This window comes from Mytilus californianus, unplaced genomic scaffold (assembly GCF_021869535.1).
Source record: "Mytilus californianus isolate M0D057914Y unplaced genomic scaffold, xbMytCali1.0.p SCAF_6, whole genome shotgun sequence".
NCBI classification, from domain to species: Eukaryota; Metazoa; Mollusca; class Bivalvia; order Mytilida; family Mytilidae; genus Mytilus; species Mytilus californianus.
The window spans coordinates 30,721,708-30,746,029 of NW_026262712.1; the positions used below are offsets into that span (position 1 = coordinate 30,721,708).

The 24,322-nt window shown below is 31.7% G+C and overlaps 1 protein-coding gene across 3 annotated transcripts in view; it reads right to left on the minus strand.

Moving 5' to 3' along the window:
* Nucleotides 1-15,582: 15,582 nt before the first annotated feature.
* The window catches only part of LOC127706818 (dynamin-binding protein-like), a 44,310-nt gene continuing 35,570 nt past the window's right edge, over nt 15,583-24,322 (minus strand). For all 3 annotated transcript variants that reach the window (XM_052211505.1, XM_052211504.1, XM_052211503.1), the window contains one exon: nt 15,583-24,041. In XM_052211505.1, coding sequence (XP_052067465.1) covers nt 23,862-24,041 — 180 coding nt within the window. In that variant the 3' untranslated portion in view covers nt 15,583-23,861. The remainder of the gene's footprint in view (nt 24,042-24,322) is intronic.

Below are 24,322 nucleotides of genomic sequence, written 5' to 3' on the forward strand. Positions count from 1 at the left end.
TATCCAATAAAAAGTTGTAAGGTCAAAGGTCAAGGTCAACCTTAAAAAAGGTTGAAAACACACTAAAATCCTTTATATAAGGTTAAAAACGCTTAATTCGCTATCTGGGACATGAACTTGACCTTTGACCTGTGACCTTTGTGAAATAAGTTTTTGAATATGGTTTGTATTTTGAATTTGATTTAGAATAAAACTATTTAATGTGATATCGAAACAAATTCCGTCAAAGTTAGTTCACATTTGTCAGCGATTACATTCCTGTTTACCTAAATCCCGTAGAAAATCTCAAAATCACCAAAAAGGTGGATTAGTTTATAATATATTGATTGAACTTGTGTTTTTCTTTGTATTTGTTTAAATGGATAAAGCATTTCATTTTCGTACTAAATTATACTATGAAAACAACGAAGTAATCCCAAAAGAAAAAAAATGAAAACATGGAAAGCGGCATAACTCGTGCACTTTAAGGGAATTTTTTTTCTTCAAATGAACAACTATTTCCAATCAAGATTCTATGTCAATGTAAACTTTATGAAAAGAGCATGTCTTGCTGTACGCGAGCTGTCACAAGAAATGTCCTTCTTTAATCCACCTAATTTACGAGATTATGTTTGATGAATTTTAAAATAATTATTGATATATTCCACACAATTACATCTGCAACAGGTGGGGTCAGCACGACACCTCCCGCGACGTGCAGTGACTAGTACTCCGTCCCTATTCGATCATCGGGATACCTGATATCAGATATTAGCTTAACAGAAACATAAATCAATTAGAACTCAACAATTTATTTACAAATTGTACATAAACATTCAAGTAAAACATAGTCAAATGAAATAAAAAAAGGAATAGTATTTCAAAAGTTATGTTTAAAAATGAAATGTAATTAGATAGAAAAAAGTCGCAAACGAATCTTCAATGAAAATGATTTTAAGTAAAATGAAATCAAATAAAATAAGTAATATTTACAAGTTTATTCAAAACATAAAAGAAACTGTACTTATAAACTTCGCATTGTGTTTTAGAATTAAGTAAATCGTATCAAAATAATGCCAAATTGAATGTAGTTGCTGGTTATTAACTCGAGTGGAGTCAGTGGTTTTTCCTGCGAGCAGTATATTAGAGAAGGGTAGCAGTGGTACACTGCCGGCTCATACATACACGTGGTGAGTGATCTTCTCCCCCGGGCAACCCCTGATGATTGATTGATTGATTAGTGTTTAACACCACTTTCAGCACTATTGTGCTATTTCGTGGCGGTAAGTTTTTATTGGTGGAGGAAGCCGAAGTGCCAGGAGAGAACAACCGACCTTCGGTAGGAAAACTGACAATCCTAGTCAATTAAGATTGGAGACGAGCGCACCTGCGCACTAGACCATTCCGGGCGGCCACTGGGCCCCCAAACTTACCCTTGATGACTACTAGCGGGTGTCTAACGACCTTGACTTCCCACGAGGGTCTCGCACGGTCAGAAAGGTTCATGGAAAACTTATCAATATCTAAATACAAATATAGATATGATATTAAAGAAATGTTGAAAAAATTAATATTCATCAAATATATAAATGATTTTAAATATGAGTACTAAATAAATAATGCTTCTTTGTACTTTCGTACGTTTAAGTCACAATTAAACATAAGATAAACATTTAATTAAGAAAATACCAATTTGAAGGTATTAAAGGGAGACTATCCAAATCACATCCATTTCAAATCATCAATTCTTTTGCTGGTTGCTTTGTTAACATTATCTGAGAAAAATTGCTCTGCATTCTTTGTATTATCATTTTTCATGAAGTGTACGCTAAACAATTTTATTTATAGATGTGGTATGATTGCCAATGAGAAAACTATCCACCAGAGCTCCAAAGGAAGTGGATGTTAGCAATTATATGCAACCGTACGGCCTTAAACAATGACAAAAAAACCATACCGTATAGTCGGCTATTAAAGGCCCCGACATAAAAATTTGAAACAATTCAGTTGAGAAAACTTATTTCTTATTTGTTTGCTTTTGAATTATTCTGTTATCAAATAAATCCAGCAGATTTATTTAAATAGATCTCCAGAATGGTATAAACGAAATGATTTTTGAAATTATATTCTAATCGTTTTATGGAAATTTCCAATGATCGAACCAATTGTTTTACCTCTACGAGGACAGTGTATGCATTTTAAAAATAAATTGAATTTTTATTTTGCTCTTTACCTTATTGGTAAATGATACTACGGAAGCACTGGAGTGCCATGCAAAAATAAAATAACAACTCGTTCGCACGAGTTACAAACTTGTGCATACGAGTAACTAACTTATGCGCACGAGTTACTTGTTTGTACGCACGAGTTACACGTCGTGTTCTAATTGACATGTGCACATTTTGCACAGAATGCTAATAAGTTCTAATTGACATGTGCATATTTTGTTTAGAAGGCTAGTAAAGTCTTGCAGGAACTTATTAGCCTTCTATGCAAAATGTGCAAATGTCAAATAGAACACATGTTACTCGTGCGCACAAGTCAGTAACTCGTGCAAACAAGTTAGTAACTCGTGCGCACAAGTAATATAACTTGTGAACACAAGTTGTGTAACTCGTGTGCACAAGTTAGTAACTCGTGCACACTAGTTGTAATTTCAGTTTTGCATGGCACTCCAGGGCTTCCGTATGATACTATCATTTTATGTAAACTTTTATATAAATTTTGAATTAATAGAAACTCTAATGGTTTTCCAGCCTCAGGGTAAGATTGTTACTTGGCTGTAACTGGCACAACGTTTCTTATGTTTTGTTTTCTGTGTTTTTCTGTTTCGAATTTGACTTGAATTGGCTTTCAAACTGTTTTGATTTGAGCGCCACTAATGAATCTAATCTAGACCAAACGCGCATTTGGCGTAACGAATTATAAGCCTGGTATCTTAAATGAATTTTTGTGATTATATATATATATATGCACGCTTATTTCGTTTTAGAATTGAGAATACCAATAAATCTGTTAAGTCTCAAATAATTACTTATTTCTGGTCCTTAACATCTCTCTATTTCGGTACTTTGTATCTTTAGTATTTTTTTGTTGTTATCTGTAAGTACCTATCTGATTAGGCAAGCTCATTCCATCTAATAGTAACAGTTTGTTGTTCCCATATTTTGTTTTACAACACTGTCCCATGAAAGGGCCGGAGGGGGGTGAGCGAGAACATAAATGTTTTCTCACCCAGCTACAATATTTGTGTGAATTTTCCACAGTCAGGAACCTGTAGTCCAGTGGTTGTGTGTAGCTGCTATCTATCATATTTTTTTTTCGTTCATTGTTGTACTACACACCAGGCTGTATTGTTGTTCTTGATCTTGAATTGTTTCTCATTTTCTCTTCTCGAGGCCTCTATTTTCTTACTATGCGGTTTGCATTTACTCTTTGTTAAAGGCCGTGCGGTGAACATCTTTATACCGGCACATTGTTCATATCATTGACAATCATACTACATCTCCTTATTTTTTCGTTCTATCTATTAGTATGTTCGCTACTCTGTTTCAAAATAACAAGCTTTTTAAAAGACTATTATAAATTGATAGTATATAAATAAAGGAACTGAAAAAGTAGAAAAAAATGTAGGGTCCGTGTGCTTGTTTTAGAGATATAAGCCATTGAAAATTTGGCGGGAAATAATTCTCTCTAGACTTTTCTTACATTTAACATTGGCACCCTTTTTCTTTCAAAAATTATGAAAAAATAAATAGGATTTTATAGGATTTTCAAATATAGCTTTTTAAACTATTAGTAATAAAATTGTGATAAGAAAAGTAGGGGTTAGCGGGGGAAATTGTTTAATGACACTACATGGATAAAACCAGAGGATTCCGAATATCTGGCAAAAATTCAAAAACAACAGGAGCAAACATCCTTAATCTTTAGTTTTATGTGTACTATTCTGTTATTGTTATTTGTCCTTTTCGTTGTTTTTTAATTTGGCTTTGGTGTTGTTTGTTATTGTAAGACCTGTGGTCTTTGCTTGCCCCATTTTGGTGTCTTCCATCTTTTTTGATAGCTGTTCATTATTCGTTTGCATCATTAGTAAGATCGCCAATTGTCTATGGATATTTTTTTTTCTTAGGAGAAAAGGATTAGTAGTGGTTTCATTCCAATGAATAATGACGGAAAAGATCTTCAAATGTATAAACTATTGGAATTGACAGCATGAGTAGAACACAATATCGAATATTGAAATAGTTTTCTCATTGCCAGTTTTACCTGTGCAATCTTAACTCTCTCAAAGAAGACCTACACAATCAGCATTAGCAAGTTTTTTGTTTGAGAAAGGAGACAATTTCAAAAACATTTCTAACATTCTAAACTTATTTAATTGAAAAACTTAAGAAACTCATCTAAGTACATCCAACTTTTTAAAAAAATTAAATCCCGAACAGCCTGCAACAAAATTATATAATTAATCGAACATTTATTTGATGTAAAAATAAGTTCATTTACTGATTATCAATTCAGACATAGGTTTCAAAGTAATTTTACATCCTTAAAATTTGAATCAAATTCAGAAATAAACAAATTGAATTAAATGTACTTTTTTATTCAATGATACACATAAAATATTCAAAATATTAAAGACATCAAAAAAACTAATTTTTACTAACTGCATGTATTCTTTTTTTTTACTTGGCATTAGTTTATGTTATAGATATAAGAAGATGTGGTATGAGTGCCAATGAGACAACTCTCCATCCAAGTCAATATTTATAAAAGTAAGCCATTATAGGTCAAAGTACGGTCTGCAACACGGAGCCTTGGCTCACACCGAACAGCAAGCTATAAAGGGCCCCAAAAATTAATAGTGTAAAACCATTCAAACAGGAAAACCAACGGTCTTATCTATATAAAAAACGAGAAACACTTATGAAACACATCAACAAACGACAACTACTGAACATCAGATTCCTGACTTAGGACAGGTGCAAACAATTGCAGCGGGTTTAAACGTTTTAATGGTACCAAACCTTCACCCTTATCTGAAACAATAGTGTAACATCACAACATAGAAAGACACACAATAAAATATCAATTGAAATGGCTTAACTCAATCAAAAGACATATTAACACCAGTGAACATACACTGAACAATTAAATTTGATCTATGATACAATGTAAATACAAAATAAATAAACTAGGGGAAGAATAATTAAAGTAACATGTTTTACCGCTGTGAAATGTTAAACAATTTAAGAAAAACAATATGCTTGAACAAAAATATCAGCCATTTGCAATTACTTTAAACACAGGTAAATGAAAATAATTTTATTGTTAGGTATACGTGTACAGTTCAAATGGAGAAAGGAAATATTTTTACAAAATAAATAATTTTGATGTTCATAGTACGAAGAAGTGAAAAATTATAGTAATACCAAACACTTATCAAATCTCGTATATAGACCAGATATAAACCTGAATAACATTAAATAACAAAAAAGCATTACAATTAGTATCAACAGGTCAAATAAACAAGAAAGTACGATTTGAGAGTACTCGCAGTTACTGACAGCTAGTTAAAAGCCAAAAACAATTAATAATAAAAAATCATGCATCAGAGACTAAAATCAACTAAAACACATCCCAAGGATTTAATATTTTAACGTCATGGACAGTCAAAGAAGACATGACTTGTGCAATGCCAAAAATAAATGTATCGACAGGCAGTAGGATAGTTAGGAGTTAACTGCAGTCATCTGAGCAGGAGTTCGAGAAACAATCTCTAACTCGTTCACTCTTGGGTCTGATATCAATATATTTGACAACATGGAAGAAAATCAACATCCGGTGCATTATATGAGACCTGCATACATTTTTAAATGAAGTTCATGAAATGGTTACTAGAACTTTAAACGAAATTAAAGGTTAACTTTCTGTTTGTGTTACTAGTAGTTTATTTATACTGGTCAATATCAACTTCATGTATGTTGAAATTACCATATAAAAAGTTTTACTCGTATGGGTTAATTGTTTTCCTTATGTTGTCGGGTGAAACACACTCAAACTTTATAAGTTCATACGGAAATGGCGGCTTCGTGGTGAGATCAATGAAATCACCAACGGGATCTATAGCAGTTGTAGCTATTTTTCCACCCTTGTGTACAATTTCGTTATTGTGGAGGTCAAATTTGAAAAGCGCTGCATTACGTCGGTCATGATTAAGTACCAAAAGTGTTCTTTTCGCAGGGTTTTCACTTCCACCTTGTGGGTGGATACACATATTGCTTGTTGAATGTATTATGTATCCCCACTCACCGTCGACGCGTTGAAATTTCCAATGCATCCTTTCGTGTATATCTTGATGTCGTACTAATTGTGTGTTGTTAGAAGGATTTGCTTTTCCCCCTTTTGGGTGAATAAACTGGTCCATAGAAGACACTTTGATAAGAAACGTTGTCATGTTGTCATGTGATAATAGCTAAAAAGATACATTAAAAAACATTATGTATAAGATTCAACGGGGAGGCGCAGAACCAAACAGATGGTTCTCACCAAGAGCGGTTGTATGGGATCTTCTTTCTCTAGAAGATATAACATACTACAATGAATGCATTTAAATTAACGCCCCAAATCAAACCGGATGTGGCTTTGTACTAGTACATCCCATGCAGCCACAAGCTCCCCCATAAAAAAGGTTTGAAGTTTGCGCTACATTATATAGAATGCAATAAAGTAACATACAGTAACTATTAATACTATTGGATGAATCAGCTCTTCAATGTTTGAATTACGATTCGGATTTTTAAATATTGTGGCCTTGATTATCACTCAACACGCATTAATTGTCGAAATGCACATCTGGCATCGTTAATTTAATAACTTTTAGACTACGGCCGATTTTGTATAAACCCTTGTCCATTATTGAAGAAGCTAGCTTGTTCTCTTCAGACTTGCTTTTTGTGACTGTCGGTTGCTATATCATTGATGTATCATCCTCACTTTACATCTCTTTTTGTTCTTTTTATATCAGGTACTATCTTTTAACGGCAGATATGAAACGGTAATCGGTAATCTTCGGATGAATTCGCTAACCTCGGAGGAACGGGATCGGCCGAGTTGAGACGATTGATGTTACTATTTTGTCCTTTATTATATCTTTTTTTAATATCGTTATTGTTCATTTTATCAAATAGTTATCTTATTAATCTATTCATTATCATATTGATTATTTTGTTGTTTTGATTTGAGGAAACGATATTTTCAAACACTACAATTAATCATTTTTTATAAACTATTTTTTTTTATGAATACATACTTTTTTACGTGTTTTACTTCGCCAGAGCAGACAATTATATCTATTCCTAGGTGAAACAAATCAGTAATTCACACAATAGCATAGTAAACTTCTTTATATAGTGTCATAATTTAAATCTTCTTTTCTCGTGTTTGTTAAACCTTAATCCGCTTAGAGCACTTTTACCAGGATACAATAAAAAAAATATAATTTCGGAAACAATGTTGAATAATTCAGTTGTACTAATACATGTAATATGTAAAGACATAATTTATCATATCCTAAGACATCTAAGAAATAGCGCAATTTCGTTCAGATGCCTTTGAAATGCTTCGGCTGTTCTTTCTTAAACCAGGTTTAATCCACCATTTTCTACATAAGTAAATGCCTGTACCACGTCAGGAATATAACAGTTGTTTTCCATTCGTTTGATGTGTTTATGCTTTTGATTTTGCCATTTGATAAGAGACTTTCAGTTTTGAATTTTCCTTGGAGTTCGATATTTTTGTTATTTTACTTTTTGATAAATCATTGATACATTTTGATTTGATTTGATTTTTGGTATTTTAACGCCACTTTTAAGCACCGCTTTTGGGATATTTCGTGGCGGCCAGTTTGTATTGGTGGAGGAAGCCGGAGTACCCGGAGAAAACCACCGACCTTCGATAGGAAAACTGACAATCCTAGTCAATTAAGATTGGAGTCAAGTGCACCCGCACGAGCGGGGTTCGAACTCATAACCTCAGTGTTGACTGGCTAGTGATTACAGTAGTAACTACTTAGACCACTCGGCCACCGAGGCCCCAAAATATACCGATACATTTTGACATTCAAGAAATAATCGTTATCACTCGGGATAAAATAATCGATTTAAATGCTCAAACCATGGTTAAATGAAAATAAATCTATGACTGTCATGTATTATTTCGATTCTTATAGGACATATACGGTAATGTCGCCTACCGTGAAAGTCCAAAACTGTGGTTACGTTGAGCAAGCACTTCGCTATATCAAAGTCAACGTAGCGTAGCAAGGAGAACGTTACCACTGTTTCGGAGTTTGTGAAAGCCCTATACACACGATACTGTTTTGGCTGTTCCGATTTACTCCAATATAATTATATTATATAATTCAATAATAAATAAAAAAATTCGTAAGGGTTCCTCGGAACCCAGTGTCTCGCCTACTTTTGTTGTTAATCGCAGGCTCAACAAAAATGAGATGAGGAAGACATTTAATAAAAATATTCCTCTCGATACAATTTTTTTATTGTAAGAAGCTTCTGTCCAAGTTTGGTAAAAATCCAGGATAGTTTATGAATCTAATAAATGTTTTAAAAAATTTAACTGCAGACTGTATCTAATGTTAAATGGAAGAAAAGCTAAGTCCATTTATAAGTAAAATATGGATAAACAAATACAAAGTTTTAATAAAAATTTCCTTCTAGATACTAGCTTTTGATCATAAACAAACTTCTGTCCAAGTTTGGTACAAATCCAGGATAAATTAAGAAAGTTATAAAAATTTTGAAAACTTTAACGAAATAGTGAATGTAATGTTTCCTGGCAGAAAAACTAAGTCCATTTATAAGTAAAATACGGATAAACAGGAAATTTATTTTTTAATTTACTTCTGGATACTATCTTATGATCATAAACAAGCTTCTGTCCAAGTTTGGTAGAAATCCAGGATAGTTTGAGAAAGTTATTAAAATTTTAAAAACTTTAACCACAGAGTGAATGTAATGTTTCCTGGCAGAAAAACTAAGTCCATTTATAAGTAAAATACGGAAAAACAGGATTATTTTTTTTTACATTTACTTCTGGATACTATCTTATGATCATAAACAAGCTTCTGTCCAAGTTTGGTAGAAATCCAGGATAGTTTAAGAAAGTTATTAAAATTTCAAAAACTTTAACCACAGAGTGAATATTTGTGGACGCCGCCGACGACGACGACGACGCCGACGGAATGTAGGATCGCTATGTCTCGCTTTTTCGACAAAAGTCGAAGGCTCGACAAAAAACTCACATTTTTCAACCAAATTTTTTAAATTTTTTAATTTTATTATATTCTTATGTGTACAAGAAGCCTGAAAACGTCCGGTTGCATGGTCATTTTGAAATAAAAAATACAAAATTTCTTGATCCCCCCATAATATTTCACTATTTTTATTTGATCCCCCCTGTGAAACATTTAAAAAATGTGATCCCCCCTCTATTAAACATGCCAAAATTTTAACATGCAAAACACTTATCATTTTATTTCACGAACATATTGAAAATGAAATTATTCTCAGTGGATTGAGTCCAAAAACATATTTGAGGGAAAATTGCCTTGAAATAGGGCTCTTCCATGAATATTAGAAGTTGAGCAAGCCAGTGTTTTGAGTAGCTTATTCTGACTTTTTTTCTAATTTCCTATATTGGGCTATTAAAGAAAACTTGATCCTAAGTAACTCTGTAAAAATTTACATTAAACAGTTAACTTTTCGAAACAGTAACAACACATTATTTACTAAGAGGGGTCCCTCTCTTGAACGCTGCTTAAACTTAAGGCCTTATTGAAACCTCCGTTGAGTCGCTAAACTTTTATATGGATAGTTCATTTCAGCTTGAACAATTCAATTACTCATTTATTGTCACATTTCATTCATAAATGTGTGATAGTAACCTCAAAATTTAGATTTATTAGCCTAAAAAGTACAAATTTTGAGGGAGTGTGAGGTATAAATGGAGTCAAAGGGATCTTGTTTTGAAAACAAAAAGATACATAAGGGTTGTTCATCATCTCAGAATCATCTTTTGTATCAATATTCAACTGTATGCAATATTTAATCATTTATTGCAGAAGAATTGCTCTACACTATATTCTTTCATGATGCGGCGTGATTTGTATTTTTGGACAAAATTTTACACAAATCGCTGCATGCAGATTTCGTTTTAATTTATACTTAATTTCTCTCAAACTATTAAGCTGATTATAACAAAACTTGACAGTAATGCTTGTCAATTTAGTGATCGAAGTGAGTGAAATATAACGACTGAATAATTCAATTATGAAGCACCTATGCATTTTATATGGGACAAAATGACACAAAATGGCCGCTTCCTACATCACCAAAGTCTTGTGATGTCTTACTTAATTGTATATGAATGGTGTTAAAGATATATTTTCGATTTGACTGTTTTATAACGTTCTTCTTGATATTTTGTCTCTTGAAGTATATGAACTACTAATTTCCATGTGCAAAAAATATTGATCCCCCCACTTTGAATTTATAAAAAATTTGAACCCCCCTTTACCACAATCAGAAAAAAACTTGATCCCCCTGCATTTTGACCAGCCCCCCTTCCCAGATAAAAAATGATAAGTCCCTTAGGCAAAACATAATCTGGAGATTGGAGTTCATTTATTCTGTTCATTTTTTAAAGAAGAATTGGGAAGGGGATCCTACCCTCAAGACAAAACTTTATAATGAACATCCCCCTTTTAAAGCTCAACTTAGACCTTGGTCTATACAATTTTGAACGTCACTGCCAACAAGCATATCCTAGGATTAATGTCATTACATACGAAATTGTGTTTATATAACGATAAATTTTGAGAATAATATAATAAGTTAAAGCTTCAACTAGGATATGAAAAATTAATTTATATTGAATTCAGTTTTAAAGGATAAAAGATTATAATTTTCTATTTTGAGTCTCATACTATGAAATCCTAGAACTATTTTCGTCATCAACACAAATAACAATAGACATATAGAGATCACATACAGTCTTCCATAAAATAGTGTAATTATTTCAAGTTTTAAATCCCCCCACAAATCAGAGACATACAATACAAGAGATTGGCAACTTAATGTAGTGGCCATATTATCTTTAAGAATATGATATGGCTCTGTTATCAGAATATTCTGATAGTGTCTCAAAAATAGAATTTAATGGGTAAATATCATCATTAAAAAATTTGGAAGGCTATCATTCCTAAAAGGAGTCAACTTATGACTTTTGTGATGAGACTTATTTGTAGATCTTTTTATGCTGATCATTAGGTACTATTTCTGTACTAAAAATCTGTAGTACTGGAAATTTACTTTTAATATTAAGTACTATTTCTTTACTTTAAAATTCTTGTAATATTTAGGTACCTGTATTTTACAGTACTTGATTTGTACTTGAAATGTTTGGTGCAGAAGTAATACCAACAATGATAACAATATTCCATGTTTGAAAATCATAACTTTAAGATATTTGAAATAGACAAACTTTCAAAATGCTGAAAATGTAACGGTGTAACCAAAATTTTGAAGTACTTAAATTTCAAGTACATATCATGTACTGTAAAATACAGGTACCTAAATATTACAATAATTTTAAAGTAACAAAATGGTACTGAATATTAAAAGTAGATTTCCAGTACTATAGATTTTTGGTACATAAATAGTACCTATGCAAAAGTAGCTGTGTATAAGATAATAGCCAAAATTGTTATATAAGAATATGTCTGGTCATTTTGGGTCAAAATACTGTTGTTTATCTGTTTGTCTTTCTTTTTCAGCCATGGCATTGTCAGTTTATTTTCGACTTATGAGTTTGAATGTCCCTATTTTATCTTTCGCCTCTCTTTTAGAACATTTCTGCAACTGTCAGATTTTCTCTATCCATAATGGTAAACGCCTTCTTTATTAACCATTGATTTTATGTTGATAGTCCTAAATATAAAGCTTTACTACAAGTAACACATAAACTTAACATGATCCAAGAAAATGAGGTCAAGGTCAGATACACCAAAAGAGAAATACATGTACACCTTACAATCATTCAATAAACCAAACATAGTTGACCTATTGCTTATAGTTTCTAAGAAACAGTCTTAACCAAGAAAACTTAACATTGACCAATGAACCATGAAAATGAGGTCAAGGTCAGATCAACCACGCCAGACAGACATGTACACCTTACAATCAATTTATGTATTAAATAAAGTTGACCTATTGCTTATAGTATCTAAGAAACAAACTTAACCATGAAAACTTAACATTGACCAAAGAACCATGAAAATGAGGTCAAGGTCAGATGATACCTGCCAGACAGACATATACACCTTACAATCCTTCCATACAACAAATATAGTTGATCTATTGCTTATAGTTGAAGAAAAACAGACCAAAACACAACAAGAGTGCACACGCTGAAATGTCTCGCCTTCTTTACTAATCATTGATATTATGTTAATAGTCCTAAATATAAAGCTTTATTACAACTGTCACATAAACTTAACATTAAGCAAGTAAACTAAACATTGACCAATGAACCATGAAAATGAGGTCAAGGTCAGATGAACCATGCTAGGCAGGCATTACAGCTAACAATTCTTCCATACAACAAATATAGTTGACCTATTGCTTATAGTTTAAGAAAAACAGACCAAAACACAAAAACTTAACACTGAGCAATGAACCTTGAAAATGAGGTCAAGGTCAAATAAAACCTGTGTGACTGACATATAGATCATAAAATATTTCCATACACCAAATATAGTTGAACTATTGCATATAGTATTAGAAAAAAAAGACCCAAAACTCAAAAACTTAACTTTGACCACTGAACCATGAAAATGAGGTCAAGGTCAGATGACACCTGCCAGCTAGACATGTACACCTTACAGTCCTTTCATACACCAAATATCGTAGACCTATTGCATACAGTATAAGAAAAACAGACCAAAACACAAAAACTTAACTATAACCACTGAACCATGAAAATGAGGTCAAGGTCAGATGACACCTGCCAGTTGGACATGTACACCTTACAGTCCTTCCATACACCAAATATAGTAGACCTATTGCATACAGTATAAGAAAAATTCGTAAGGGTTCTGCGGAACCCAGTGCCTCGCCTACTTTTTCTGTTAATCACAGGCTCAACAAAAATGAGGAAGTAAATCAATAAAAATATTCCTCTTGATACTATCTTTTGATTGTAAGAAGCTTCTGTCCAAGTTTGGTAAAAATCCAGGATAGTTTATGAATCTAATAAATGTTTAAAAACTTTAACTGCAGACTGAATGTAATGTTGACTGGAAGAAAACAAAATTTCCTTCTAGATACTAGCATTTGATCATAAACAAGCTTCTGTCCAAGTTTGGTACAAATCCAAAATAGTATAAGAAAGTTATTAAAATTTTAAAAACTTTAACCACAGAGTGAATGTGTTGTTTCCTGGCAGAAAATCTAAGTCCATTTAAAAGTAAAATACGGAAAAAATGGATTTATTTTTTTACAAAATTTCCTTCTAGATACTAGCTTTTGATCATAAACAAGCTTCTGTCCAAGTTTGGTACAAATCCAAAATAGTATAAGAAAGTTATTAAAATTTTAAAAACTTTAACCACAGAGTGAATGTGTTGTTTCCTGGCAGAAAATCTAAGTCCATTTAAAAGTAAAATAAGGAAAAAATGGAATTTTTTTTTTTTACAAAATTTACTTCTGGATACTATCTTATGATCATAAACAAGCTTCTGTCCAAGTTTGGTAGAAACCCAGGATAGTTTAAGAAAGTTATTAAAATTTTAAAAACTTTAACCACAGAGTGAATGTAATATTTCTCGGCAGAAAAACTAAGTCCATTTATAAGTAAAATACGGAAAAAATGGAATTTTATTTTTACAAAATTTACTTCTGGGTACTATCTTATGATCATAAACAAGCTTCTGTCCAAGTTTGGTAGAAATCCAGGATAGTTTAAGAAAGTTATTAAAATTTCAAAAACTTTAACCACAGAGTGAATATTTGTGGACGCCGCCGACAACAACGACGACGACGACGACGACGACGCCGACGACGCCGACGGAATGTAGGATCGCTATGTCTCGCTTTTTCGACTAAAGTCGAAGGCTCGACAAAAACAGACCAAAACACAAAAACTTAACTATAACCACTGAACCATGAAAATGAGGTCAAGGTCAGATGACACCTGCCAGTTGGACATGTACACCTTACAGTCCTTCCATAAACCGAATATACTAGACCTATTGCTTATAGTATCTGAGATATGGACTTGACCACCAAAACTTAACCTTGTTCACTGATCCATGAAATGAGGTCGAGGTCAAGTGAAAACTGTCTGACGGGCATGAGGACCTTGCAAGGTACGCACATACCAAATATAGTTATCCTATTACTTATAATAAGAGAGAATTTAACATTACAAAAAATCTTAACTTTTTTTTCAAGTTGTCACTGAACCATGAAAATGAGGTCAAGGACATTGGACATGTGATTGACGGAAACTTCGTAACATGAGGCATCCATATACAAAGTATGAAGCATCCAGACCTTCCACCTTCTAAAATATAAAGCTTTTAAGAAGTTAGCTAACGCCGCCGCCGGATCACTATCCCTATGTCGAGCTTTCTGCGACAAAAGTCGCAGGCTCGACAAAAACTATACACTGAGAAATGAACTGTGAAAATGAGGTCAAGGTCAAATAAAACCTGTGAAACTGACATGTACATCATAAAATATTTCCATGCACTAAATATAGTTGACCTATTGCATATAGTATTAGAAAAAAAGACCAAAACACAAAAACTTAACTTTGACCACTGAACCATGAAAATGAGGTCAAGGTCAGATGACACCTACCAGTTGAACATGTACACCTTACAATCATTCTATATACCAAATATAGTGGACCTACTGCTTATAGTATCTGATATATGGACCTGACCACGAAAACTTAACCTTGTTCACTGAACCATGAAATGAGGTTGAATAAATGAGATGGGCATGAGGACCTTGCAAGGTTCGCACATCCTAAATATAGTTATCCTATTACTCATAATAAGAAAGAAATTATCATTACAAAAAATGTTGACTTTTTTTTCAAGTAGTAACTGAACCATGAAAATGAGGTCAAGGACAATGGACATATGACAGACGGAAACTTCGTAACATAAGGCATCTATATACAAAGTATGAAGCATCCAGGTCTTCTAGCTTCTAAAATATAAAGCTTTTAAGAAGTTAGCTAACGCCGCCGCCGCCTGATCACTATCCCTATGTCGAGCTTTTGTCGCAGGCTCGACAAAAACTAGATACCCCTAGTATGATTGTGATTAAGTTTGGTTCCATTTGGTCAGTGGTTTCGGTGGAGAAAATTTTTGAAACAGTTAACAGACGATGACAGATGCCAAGTGATGTGAAAAGCTCACATGGCTCTTTAGGCCAGGTGAGCTAATGGAACAAGAATACTATACTGCAAATACTGTGAAATATTGAATCTTTATAAATAACAACACTATAGTTAAGTAAAATACTTTAATTTGAGCATTTTTAATATGTTTCAAATAATAACATGATTCTTATTAAATAACAGAAATATTAAATATAATTAGTGTGGAGTGACATCTACATTCATGCATATATGTAATGTATAATTTGTTTGACATCTAAATGGTGTTTACAACCTAATGTAAGCATGCAAAATTTGAAAAAGCTACTTTATGGTAATTCCTAACATTAAGGCTTATTGAAGATTTTTAAAATACTGACCAATTTACCATTTACCTGCATGGAGTGGTGAATGTGACATTTGTGTATAATATTCCTGTAAATCTTAATTTACTTGAGAGGGGTTGACTGTATATAAGTATTTGTCAAGCTGATTTGTATATTGTGTTAGTTAGTAATTAGTCATAACACAATTTCCCTAACAATTACTAAAGATATGGACTGAGCCCTAATAGGAGTTAATAAAGAATTCTGCCGCTATAAAAGATACTGTGAATTTATTTTATATTTGTGAGAACCAATTTTCGTGGATTGAGAAATATTTGTATTTTCTAGGATATTTATATTCATTCTTTTGCCAAAGCTAGCATATCACTCTACGCAAAAATTGTACTTCTTTGAACATTTAGATTCAAGGTTTATCTTTACCCATGAAATCTACGAAAATTGGTATCGCACGAATAATAATGAATCCACTGTAATTTAGAATGTTTGATGTACTATTCCCTTAAATCGATTACACTTTTTTACACTGTTTTCATGTTTAATGTTTAATTATTATGATTTCATAGTAATCAATGCTATCAAAATTTAAAATGCAAGTTTTTATATTTGCAAAACCTATCCCATCCCAATAAAAAAGCTTCTAAACAATTTCTAAGTTTACAGTATTAAAAAATTGCTGTGTGTTTGTTTATTCTACATTGGCTAGAGGTATAGGAGGATTGAGATCTCACAAAACATGTTTAACCCCGCCTCATTTTTGCACCTATCCCAAGTCAGGAGCCTCTGGCCTTTGTTATCTCTTGTATGTTTTTTAATTTTAATTCATTTATATGTTTTGGAGTTTAGAGTGACGTCCATTTTAAATAAAATAGTACACATTTTTATTTAGGAGCCAGCTGAGGCCCCCCTCCGGGTGCGGGATTTTCTCGTTGTGTTGAAGACCCATTGGTGGCCTTCGGCTATTTTCTGCTCTTTGGTCGGGTTGTTGTCTCTTTGACACATTCCCCATTTCCAATTCTATTGGTATTTCAAATGATTTTTTACTTCAGTAAAACTGGTGTGTGAAAGAATATAATTGATTTTCTAATAACATTTGAAAATTAATAAATGATCATTGTAAATGGAAATTACTGACAGATTTTCAAAGTTAGAAGTACCAGACATTCATCCTGTTTTAATCTTTTTACAGATTCCTTGGCTTTCTTCAAAAGTGATTGAAACATTATTTTTCATAGGTCTGACCAATACAAAGGCAAAATAAAATGTTTTATTTATTTCTCTTTCACCAAGCAAAATAATTGATTGATTAATAGTTGGTGTTAACACCACTTTCAGCAAACATGGCTAAAAAATAAGAAATAAATCGAATTCTAAAAGCAAATTAAAGAAAGTCTTTACATAAAACATCATATAAATAAACTATTACCATGAAGATCACAAGACAGCACAAATTGATGACATCACATCTTTGTGCACACAAATAACATTTATAGAGTTTCAATGTTAAATCAGAAATGATTTGCTCCTTTAATGTAATATATCAATGGAAATACTTCATACAATACTGCATATTTTTGTTTAAGACCTGCTTTTTGGGATTTCTGTTTTATTAATGCAATAAGTTGATAATTCCTATGATAATATTGATAATACATTTTGAAAATAAATTTAACGTATATGGCAACCCTGTTACAATACTCACAAAGGCAGTGAAACTAGCATTTTGATGCTACATTTACATCAATTCATTGAGGGCCACTTGCCATACAGCAGCAAATTTAACAAACATATTAAAGAGTTTAACGTATTAATGTTATTTATAATATACCCTAAAAAACTCATATGAAGATTTTTTTTATTTTATGGTAATTTTTCACTATTATTTATATTTTTTGCCCATTATTCTTTATTCTTTAGTATAAGAATGAGGAGATTTGGTATGATTGACAATAAGATAACTATCCACCAGAGTTAAAATAGAGTGGTAGTATGCAATTATAAGCCACTATTCAGCCTTTAACAATGAGAAAAACCCATACCCTATAGTTGGCTATAAAAGGTCCATTTTATGTAGATTTGGCACTTATTATTTCTAAAAAAAAGTATTGAAAGTGTAAAGCACTGTATTAAAATATTTGGTACTATATGTATACTATAAATAGATTATTACACAAATATTAAACAATTTTGTTCCTTGCAGTATATCATATTACACTTGCAATATAATGTTAATATGCTTGGAACAATATTTCTCAACATTAGTCCAATAAAGCTCTAGATAATTTTTCTTATAAACAATAACTTTAAAGTACATGTACGTAATGTTTCGTCAAATCAATTGAAGAATGTATCAATTACTTAAAATACCGCCGTAGAAGAAGATGTCTTTCATCAGAAAATGTCTAATATATGAGTTGCATCGGAAAAAATCGACCTTATTCGAGTGCACATATACATGTACATGTATAAGACTTTGATTGATTTTGGAACATTCAAATATAAAACAAAAGACAAATTTTGGTCTGCTTTGTAGGGTTCTTATATCAACTCAATCTTCAAACAGTTACAGACTTTGCATACTGATTTTTCAACCAACAATAGGTTAACAGATGTATTGATATTCATTTGCTTAAGGTCGATTTATATCCAATGCAGCTCATATATTTAGACAGTGTGAACTATTGCAGATGGATAAAATATACATAATGCAAAAAAATACGATCAATTTATAATATATCTGGATATATGTAAAGCCATTTATAAAAAATAGTTTTGGGAGGTAAGTTGGCATATATTTATGTTTATAAGTTAGGAAGTTACACAATTATTCATAATTTTCTGGATAACTACACAATAATATTGAATCAGTCAAGATGGTAAACATTTCATAATGAACAACCTTAATTTGAGATGGAGCTTGCCTAATCTGTCTTGTGTTTTATTGTTCCACACAGCAAAAGGTATGATAAAATTCATTATTTAGACTTTCGAAACTTGAAAAAAAAAAAGAAATTTTTCAGCCTTAGTAAAAAAACAAGCATGATTATCTAGTCGATTCATTTTAGTGTAAAAAAAGGACAAGTGTGACATCACAGTGATATAAAACAAAATGTCAAAAATGATAAAACAAATGCCACTTAACGTCTGTTTTGGTCAAACTAAATATAGTCATATGCCTTACCAATTTAAGCGGTAAAAAAGGCTTGATCATACCTTCTCCTTCCCTGTAGAGGTGCTTCAACAGTAAATATTTAAAAATATTACCATGAAATGTTTGTAAAAGACAATACAACACCTTTCTAGTTTAAATGTAAAGTTTTCAACTCAAATTTTACAGAAATTAGTGGGTTTTTTTCCAGCTTGTGCTCATCTTGCTGATAAACAGCTAAACAGTTTCTTAAATGGTCTATTTCAGCAGAGATAAAATTGACTGATTACTATAAGAAAAAGCCATTTATAAATGTGGTTTCATTCTATTATCATAATTTTTTTTCTTGTCCCAAAGTCCAATCTTGTAGATAAATTTCGCCATGGGACATTTTTAATATAAATTCGCAAATAAATAAAATAAAAACCCCAAACCTAAATGTCTGCCATAAGGTATAACATGTCAGTTAATCCTGAAAAAAAGGAGAATTTTGGCACAGTAAACATAGTTCTATATAGTGATTAAACACTACAGTTTATGAAGAACTTCATTATGAAGAGAGCAAATGTACATGTTAATTTAATCACATGGAGATTTATGTAAAACCTGTGTAAAGTGAAAAAATGCTTTACTGTAAATTGGTTTATTTTTATAGGACCAAACCCATTCAATAGGATTAATTTTCATGTTTTTTCTAAGTTCTTTATTCTGATCTTAGTTTAGATCAAATTTACATGAGGAGATATTTCCACAATTTTATCGAAAGCCGTAAAAAATAAAACTGCTCCCCACTTAACTATAATTGAATTCTTGAAATAGGGAATATTCATTAATAAGTTTACCTGTCTTAAACAAACACCTGTCTAATCCAAACAAAATATTAAGTCCTCAGTGGGCCAAGTTAACACAGGTTTCAATAGAAATAAATATGTGGTATGATTGACGATGAGACTTTATTCAACAGAGTCCAAATGACTTTATATTATACTGATCTTAAAAAAAAGAAATATTTACAGAGGGAGAAAAAGAAAAACCTATACTTATCGACACTTTCAATGTAATTCTAGTGAGGGTGTTTTCTTAAAAACACAGTATATGCTCATAACACCAAATATAAATCGTAAAAATATTTAATTAAGTGCAATAATATAACAAACAAAAACAATGACATCAACTATACAAAAACAAAGCTACATGAAACATGGATATTGCACTTTTCCTCTAATAATGTATATTAACTCACCATGTTAAACTTAGTGATAAAATGATAGGCTTAGGTATGTATCAATAGTTGTTACATAATTCATTCGGACAGTAGACATTTTTGATTCATTAAATTTCTGTCCCTATCCAAATTACCCCATTTTCGAGTGGCAGTCCAAATTTCCCACCCTTTGTCCATGTTGATCCCTATTACAGGACCTATCTATGCTATTAACACTGTAATGTTCAGATACTAACAATCAATATATCAATTTCAATTTCCCCATCAGTGCTATCAAGATTGATGCTAAAGCTTCTTCAAAATGAATAAAAAAAAATGTAAAGTAAAGTAAATAAGACTGCAACCGAACAGCACACACACAACAATGGTGTAGTACTGTTGTAGAGTGAAAATAAGGAGTACTAAAAACTTCTGAAAGTGAAAAAAAAAAGAATGTGTCCATAGTACATGGATGCCCACTCACGCTATCATTTTCAATGTTCAATGGACCATGAAATTGGGGTCAAAATTCTAATTTGGCACTAAAATTAGAAAGATCATATCATAGGGAACATGTGTACTAAGTTTCAAATTGATTGGACTTCAACTTCATCAAAAACTACATTGACCAAAAACTTTAACCTGAAGCAGGACAGACGGACGAACAAAAGAACGAAAGAAAGAACAGACCAAAAAAACAAAATGCCTCTCTACTATCGTAGGTGGGGGCATAAAAAACTTTTCTATAAACAAATAGTCTAGAAGTAAGTCAGTGTCTTTTTCATTTTCATTTTATATGTTCAATAACTTGTCCTTGGGAAAAAGTAATATAGGACATAGGTGTTAATCTGCAAAATTATGATGTGAGACCTCTCCCTTTGAAGAAATTGCCAATGGGAAATTGGACAAAGAATAGTTTTGCATTTTTTTCTGTGACATGAATACACATAACATGGTTTCACATTATTTTGAAAAAAAATCAAGAAAACTTAAATGCTCTTTGGAATGTTTATAAGAAAAAATATAATAAAACAATAGGGAATGGAATGATATAATCTAGAAAAAAGTACATGTGGAAAATACTACAGATACAAATAGATAAATAAATGCACTATATCTATTACTGTTACAAATTATGAAAGTATGAAAACTACGATAACAATAATTTGCGAAAAGATGTTCTATTTCTAACATGTGCGGGAATTGCATTGATTAATCTGACATTATTAATTCAAAAATAGCAATTCTTCAAGGAAAATGTCACATTGTGTGTCACCTAACAGCTGCTAATAATATATAAGCAGAATGGGCAAATTCCCATGTTTTGGTATAGGGAAACCCACAAAAATACACTCTGACCAAAAATAAAAATATGGGTACTAAACTTAATGCCCTGTAAAAGAATTTGGGCAAGATTGGGAAGATTCTGTCAAGCCTTTTAAAAGGGTTGCAGTTGAGCACTGACAAGGAAGATGGTGATGCAAGAAGACAAAAATGTGTCACTACTATGGAGTCTTAATGACCTTGACTACCCATGAGGGTCTGGCAAGGTCACTAAAGCTTTGACATAAGCCTCACAATAATACGCACAAAATTTTCAAATTTTAACAATAATTTACATAAAAATATGAAAAAAACAACTTAATGCATATCTTTGACAAACATCTTACATTATTTCACATCAGTTAAATTTAGGCTCAACCCATAAAATATATGAAACAATGCATGGTGAGTGTATAAAATGGGCACATACATCTAAATTCCAGGTATGAAGGTCTGATATATATATAATCCTTATCCATCCATAAATAATACATATTGTTATTATTTATTGGTTAATACTCGATCAACAAATTATTTAAATCTTATATTTGGACACAATAATATACCAGTGAACAAAAATCCACTTCAAATATTATGCAAAACAAAACCCTACGTAGAAAAATAACATACTAAACTACACTTCACGCCTTATGTGATGTATGGCACAATGGGAGTTGTAATAATAAGTTGCAAATTTCACTAAAATCACAGTTTAAAAGTAATCTCATTAAAAGGCAAACTGTCATGGAGAGCAAACAAAAGCAGCATCACATATATAAAGGAAATAATATGACAAGGTTAGAATGTATTTTTTTTAAGGTCTTACAGCTAATTTTTTTGAGTGCCTATTTAGAACAGCAAATTGTATGCTGTTACAGCTACTTTTCTTACGTGTGTATAAAAGACAAGCAAAGTAAACCTTTATTGTATTGTAAATTAAACTCCGTTTGGTGAATTAACGCCTGAGTGAATCATTTCGATAGAGTCCCTGAAGTGGATACCTTGGTATGCAGGGTTGTCAAATTATGCAAATGAATGCAACATTTAAATAATACTCAAAATGCAAATTGCAGACCATTTGAAGTGTTGTTGTCAGTTTTGAGTATTATTTATTGTATTGTGTACACACTCATTCAGTTCAGGTATAATGGGTGTAACTATATATGTGATAAATTGAAAAAGTTGCTTGCATCCAGATCAGTTATTGAATAAAAGTATGTTTAGATTAATTATCTGAAGATGCAGATCCCTAAAGGCAATTTTGATTATTTGAAATGTGGCTGTTTTCTTTTATAAGACTCTTAAGCTTGGTGTTGATGCTTGAAATCATGTTTTGCTAAAAAGAGGGTGGGAATGGGTACCCCAGATGAAGGTGAATACTGTAAATTCAGAAATTATTGCGTGCATTTAGTATTGCTATTTTTCAAGAATGAACAAAAATGCGAGTTTAATTATTGTGATTTTAGGAAAAGCTTTGTACAGACATACATAACAGATATCAGAATGCAAGTTTTCATTATTGCGATACTCAAGGTGTCACATTATTCGCATTAATAAAAACCTCGCAATAATTTCTGAATTGACAGTAGTAAATCTAAATAGCTTGAGAAACAAAAAAGTCCTTCTGATTTTTTTGGTTTGCATTATTGGGTTTGAAATAAGTCATTACAAACCCCTGCACATATTTTCCAAGCAAAAGCATAAAAGCTACAAACAATATGCTACAATAAATAACAAAATTGGGACTTTTTCAAATTTGTCATGAGACATCAATGTCTAACAAACAAGCCATTTCATCAATCAATTTTATACCAGTATCAAAGAAAATATCTAAATGCAAATTTAAAAATATGCAAACAAAAATAAATGTACCAGATAGAACAATTATTATTAGAATTTGCAAACATTAATTGACCTTTAAGCACTAGTTATTCTGTATTGTTGTTTTAAGCTAGTCAGAGTTATTCTTGTAAATATACACTAAAAAATCATACAATCACAGCCAGTTATCAATACATATTTTTGGAAGACACAAATACATAACAAACATTACTTTTCCCATTTTAACAGTGAACACAAATGGTTTTTGCAACTTTACTCTTTTTTTTCTCTGACACATGACAACAACATAGATATCACATTTATTTAGTTGCAATGTACATATGTAAGCATTTGGAGCATGTTTTAATGACATCAAATGAGATAATGCTACTCTTCTTCATTTTGATTGACGTTCATTGGCTAAATCTTATTTCTTCTGTCATTTCATTGGCTAAATCTTAAATCTTCTGTAATTTCATTGGTTAAATCTTAAATCATCTGTAATTTCATTGGAATAATCTTCAATCATTTCATTGACTTGAGATTACTGGCTGCTAAATGACCCGTTCTTTCATTTCATTGGATGAAGATAATTGGCAGGTGCATAACCTTTGACTCCATCAGCATCCACATACCACCATTCAGTATTGTTCTCCTGGTCATGTTTAATCAATACTGTTACCACCTGGCCTTCAAACATAGATATTTCATTGCTGTTTCTAGCTTCAAATGGGAAAGCTGCATAGTAAAACTGAAAATGGAAACCAGTCATGAACAGCAAGTTCTTTCAAATTGTCAATTCATGCTTTTTCTCCAATTCTTTATTTATTTTATGTTTTATTTTTTAATGAGAGTGACCTAATTGGTGAACCGAAAATTTTAAATTGAAACACATGGATTAAGGTTTTTGCTTTCTATTTTTAGTTTCTTAATCTTATATACACAGGAAAAGTCAAAATAAGGGTTTGAAATAGTTTTGATTAATTCAATGACTTTAAGTCTTGTTTCAAACTTCAAAACTTTATATTGATA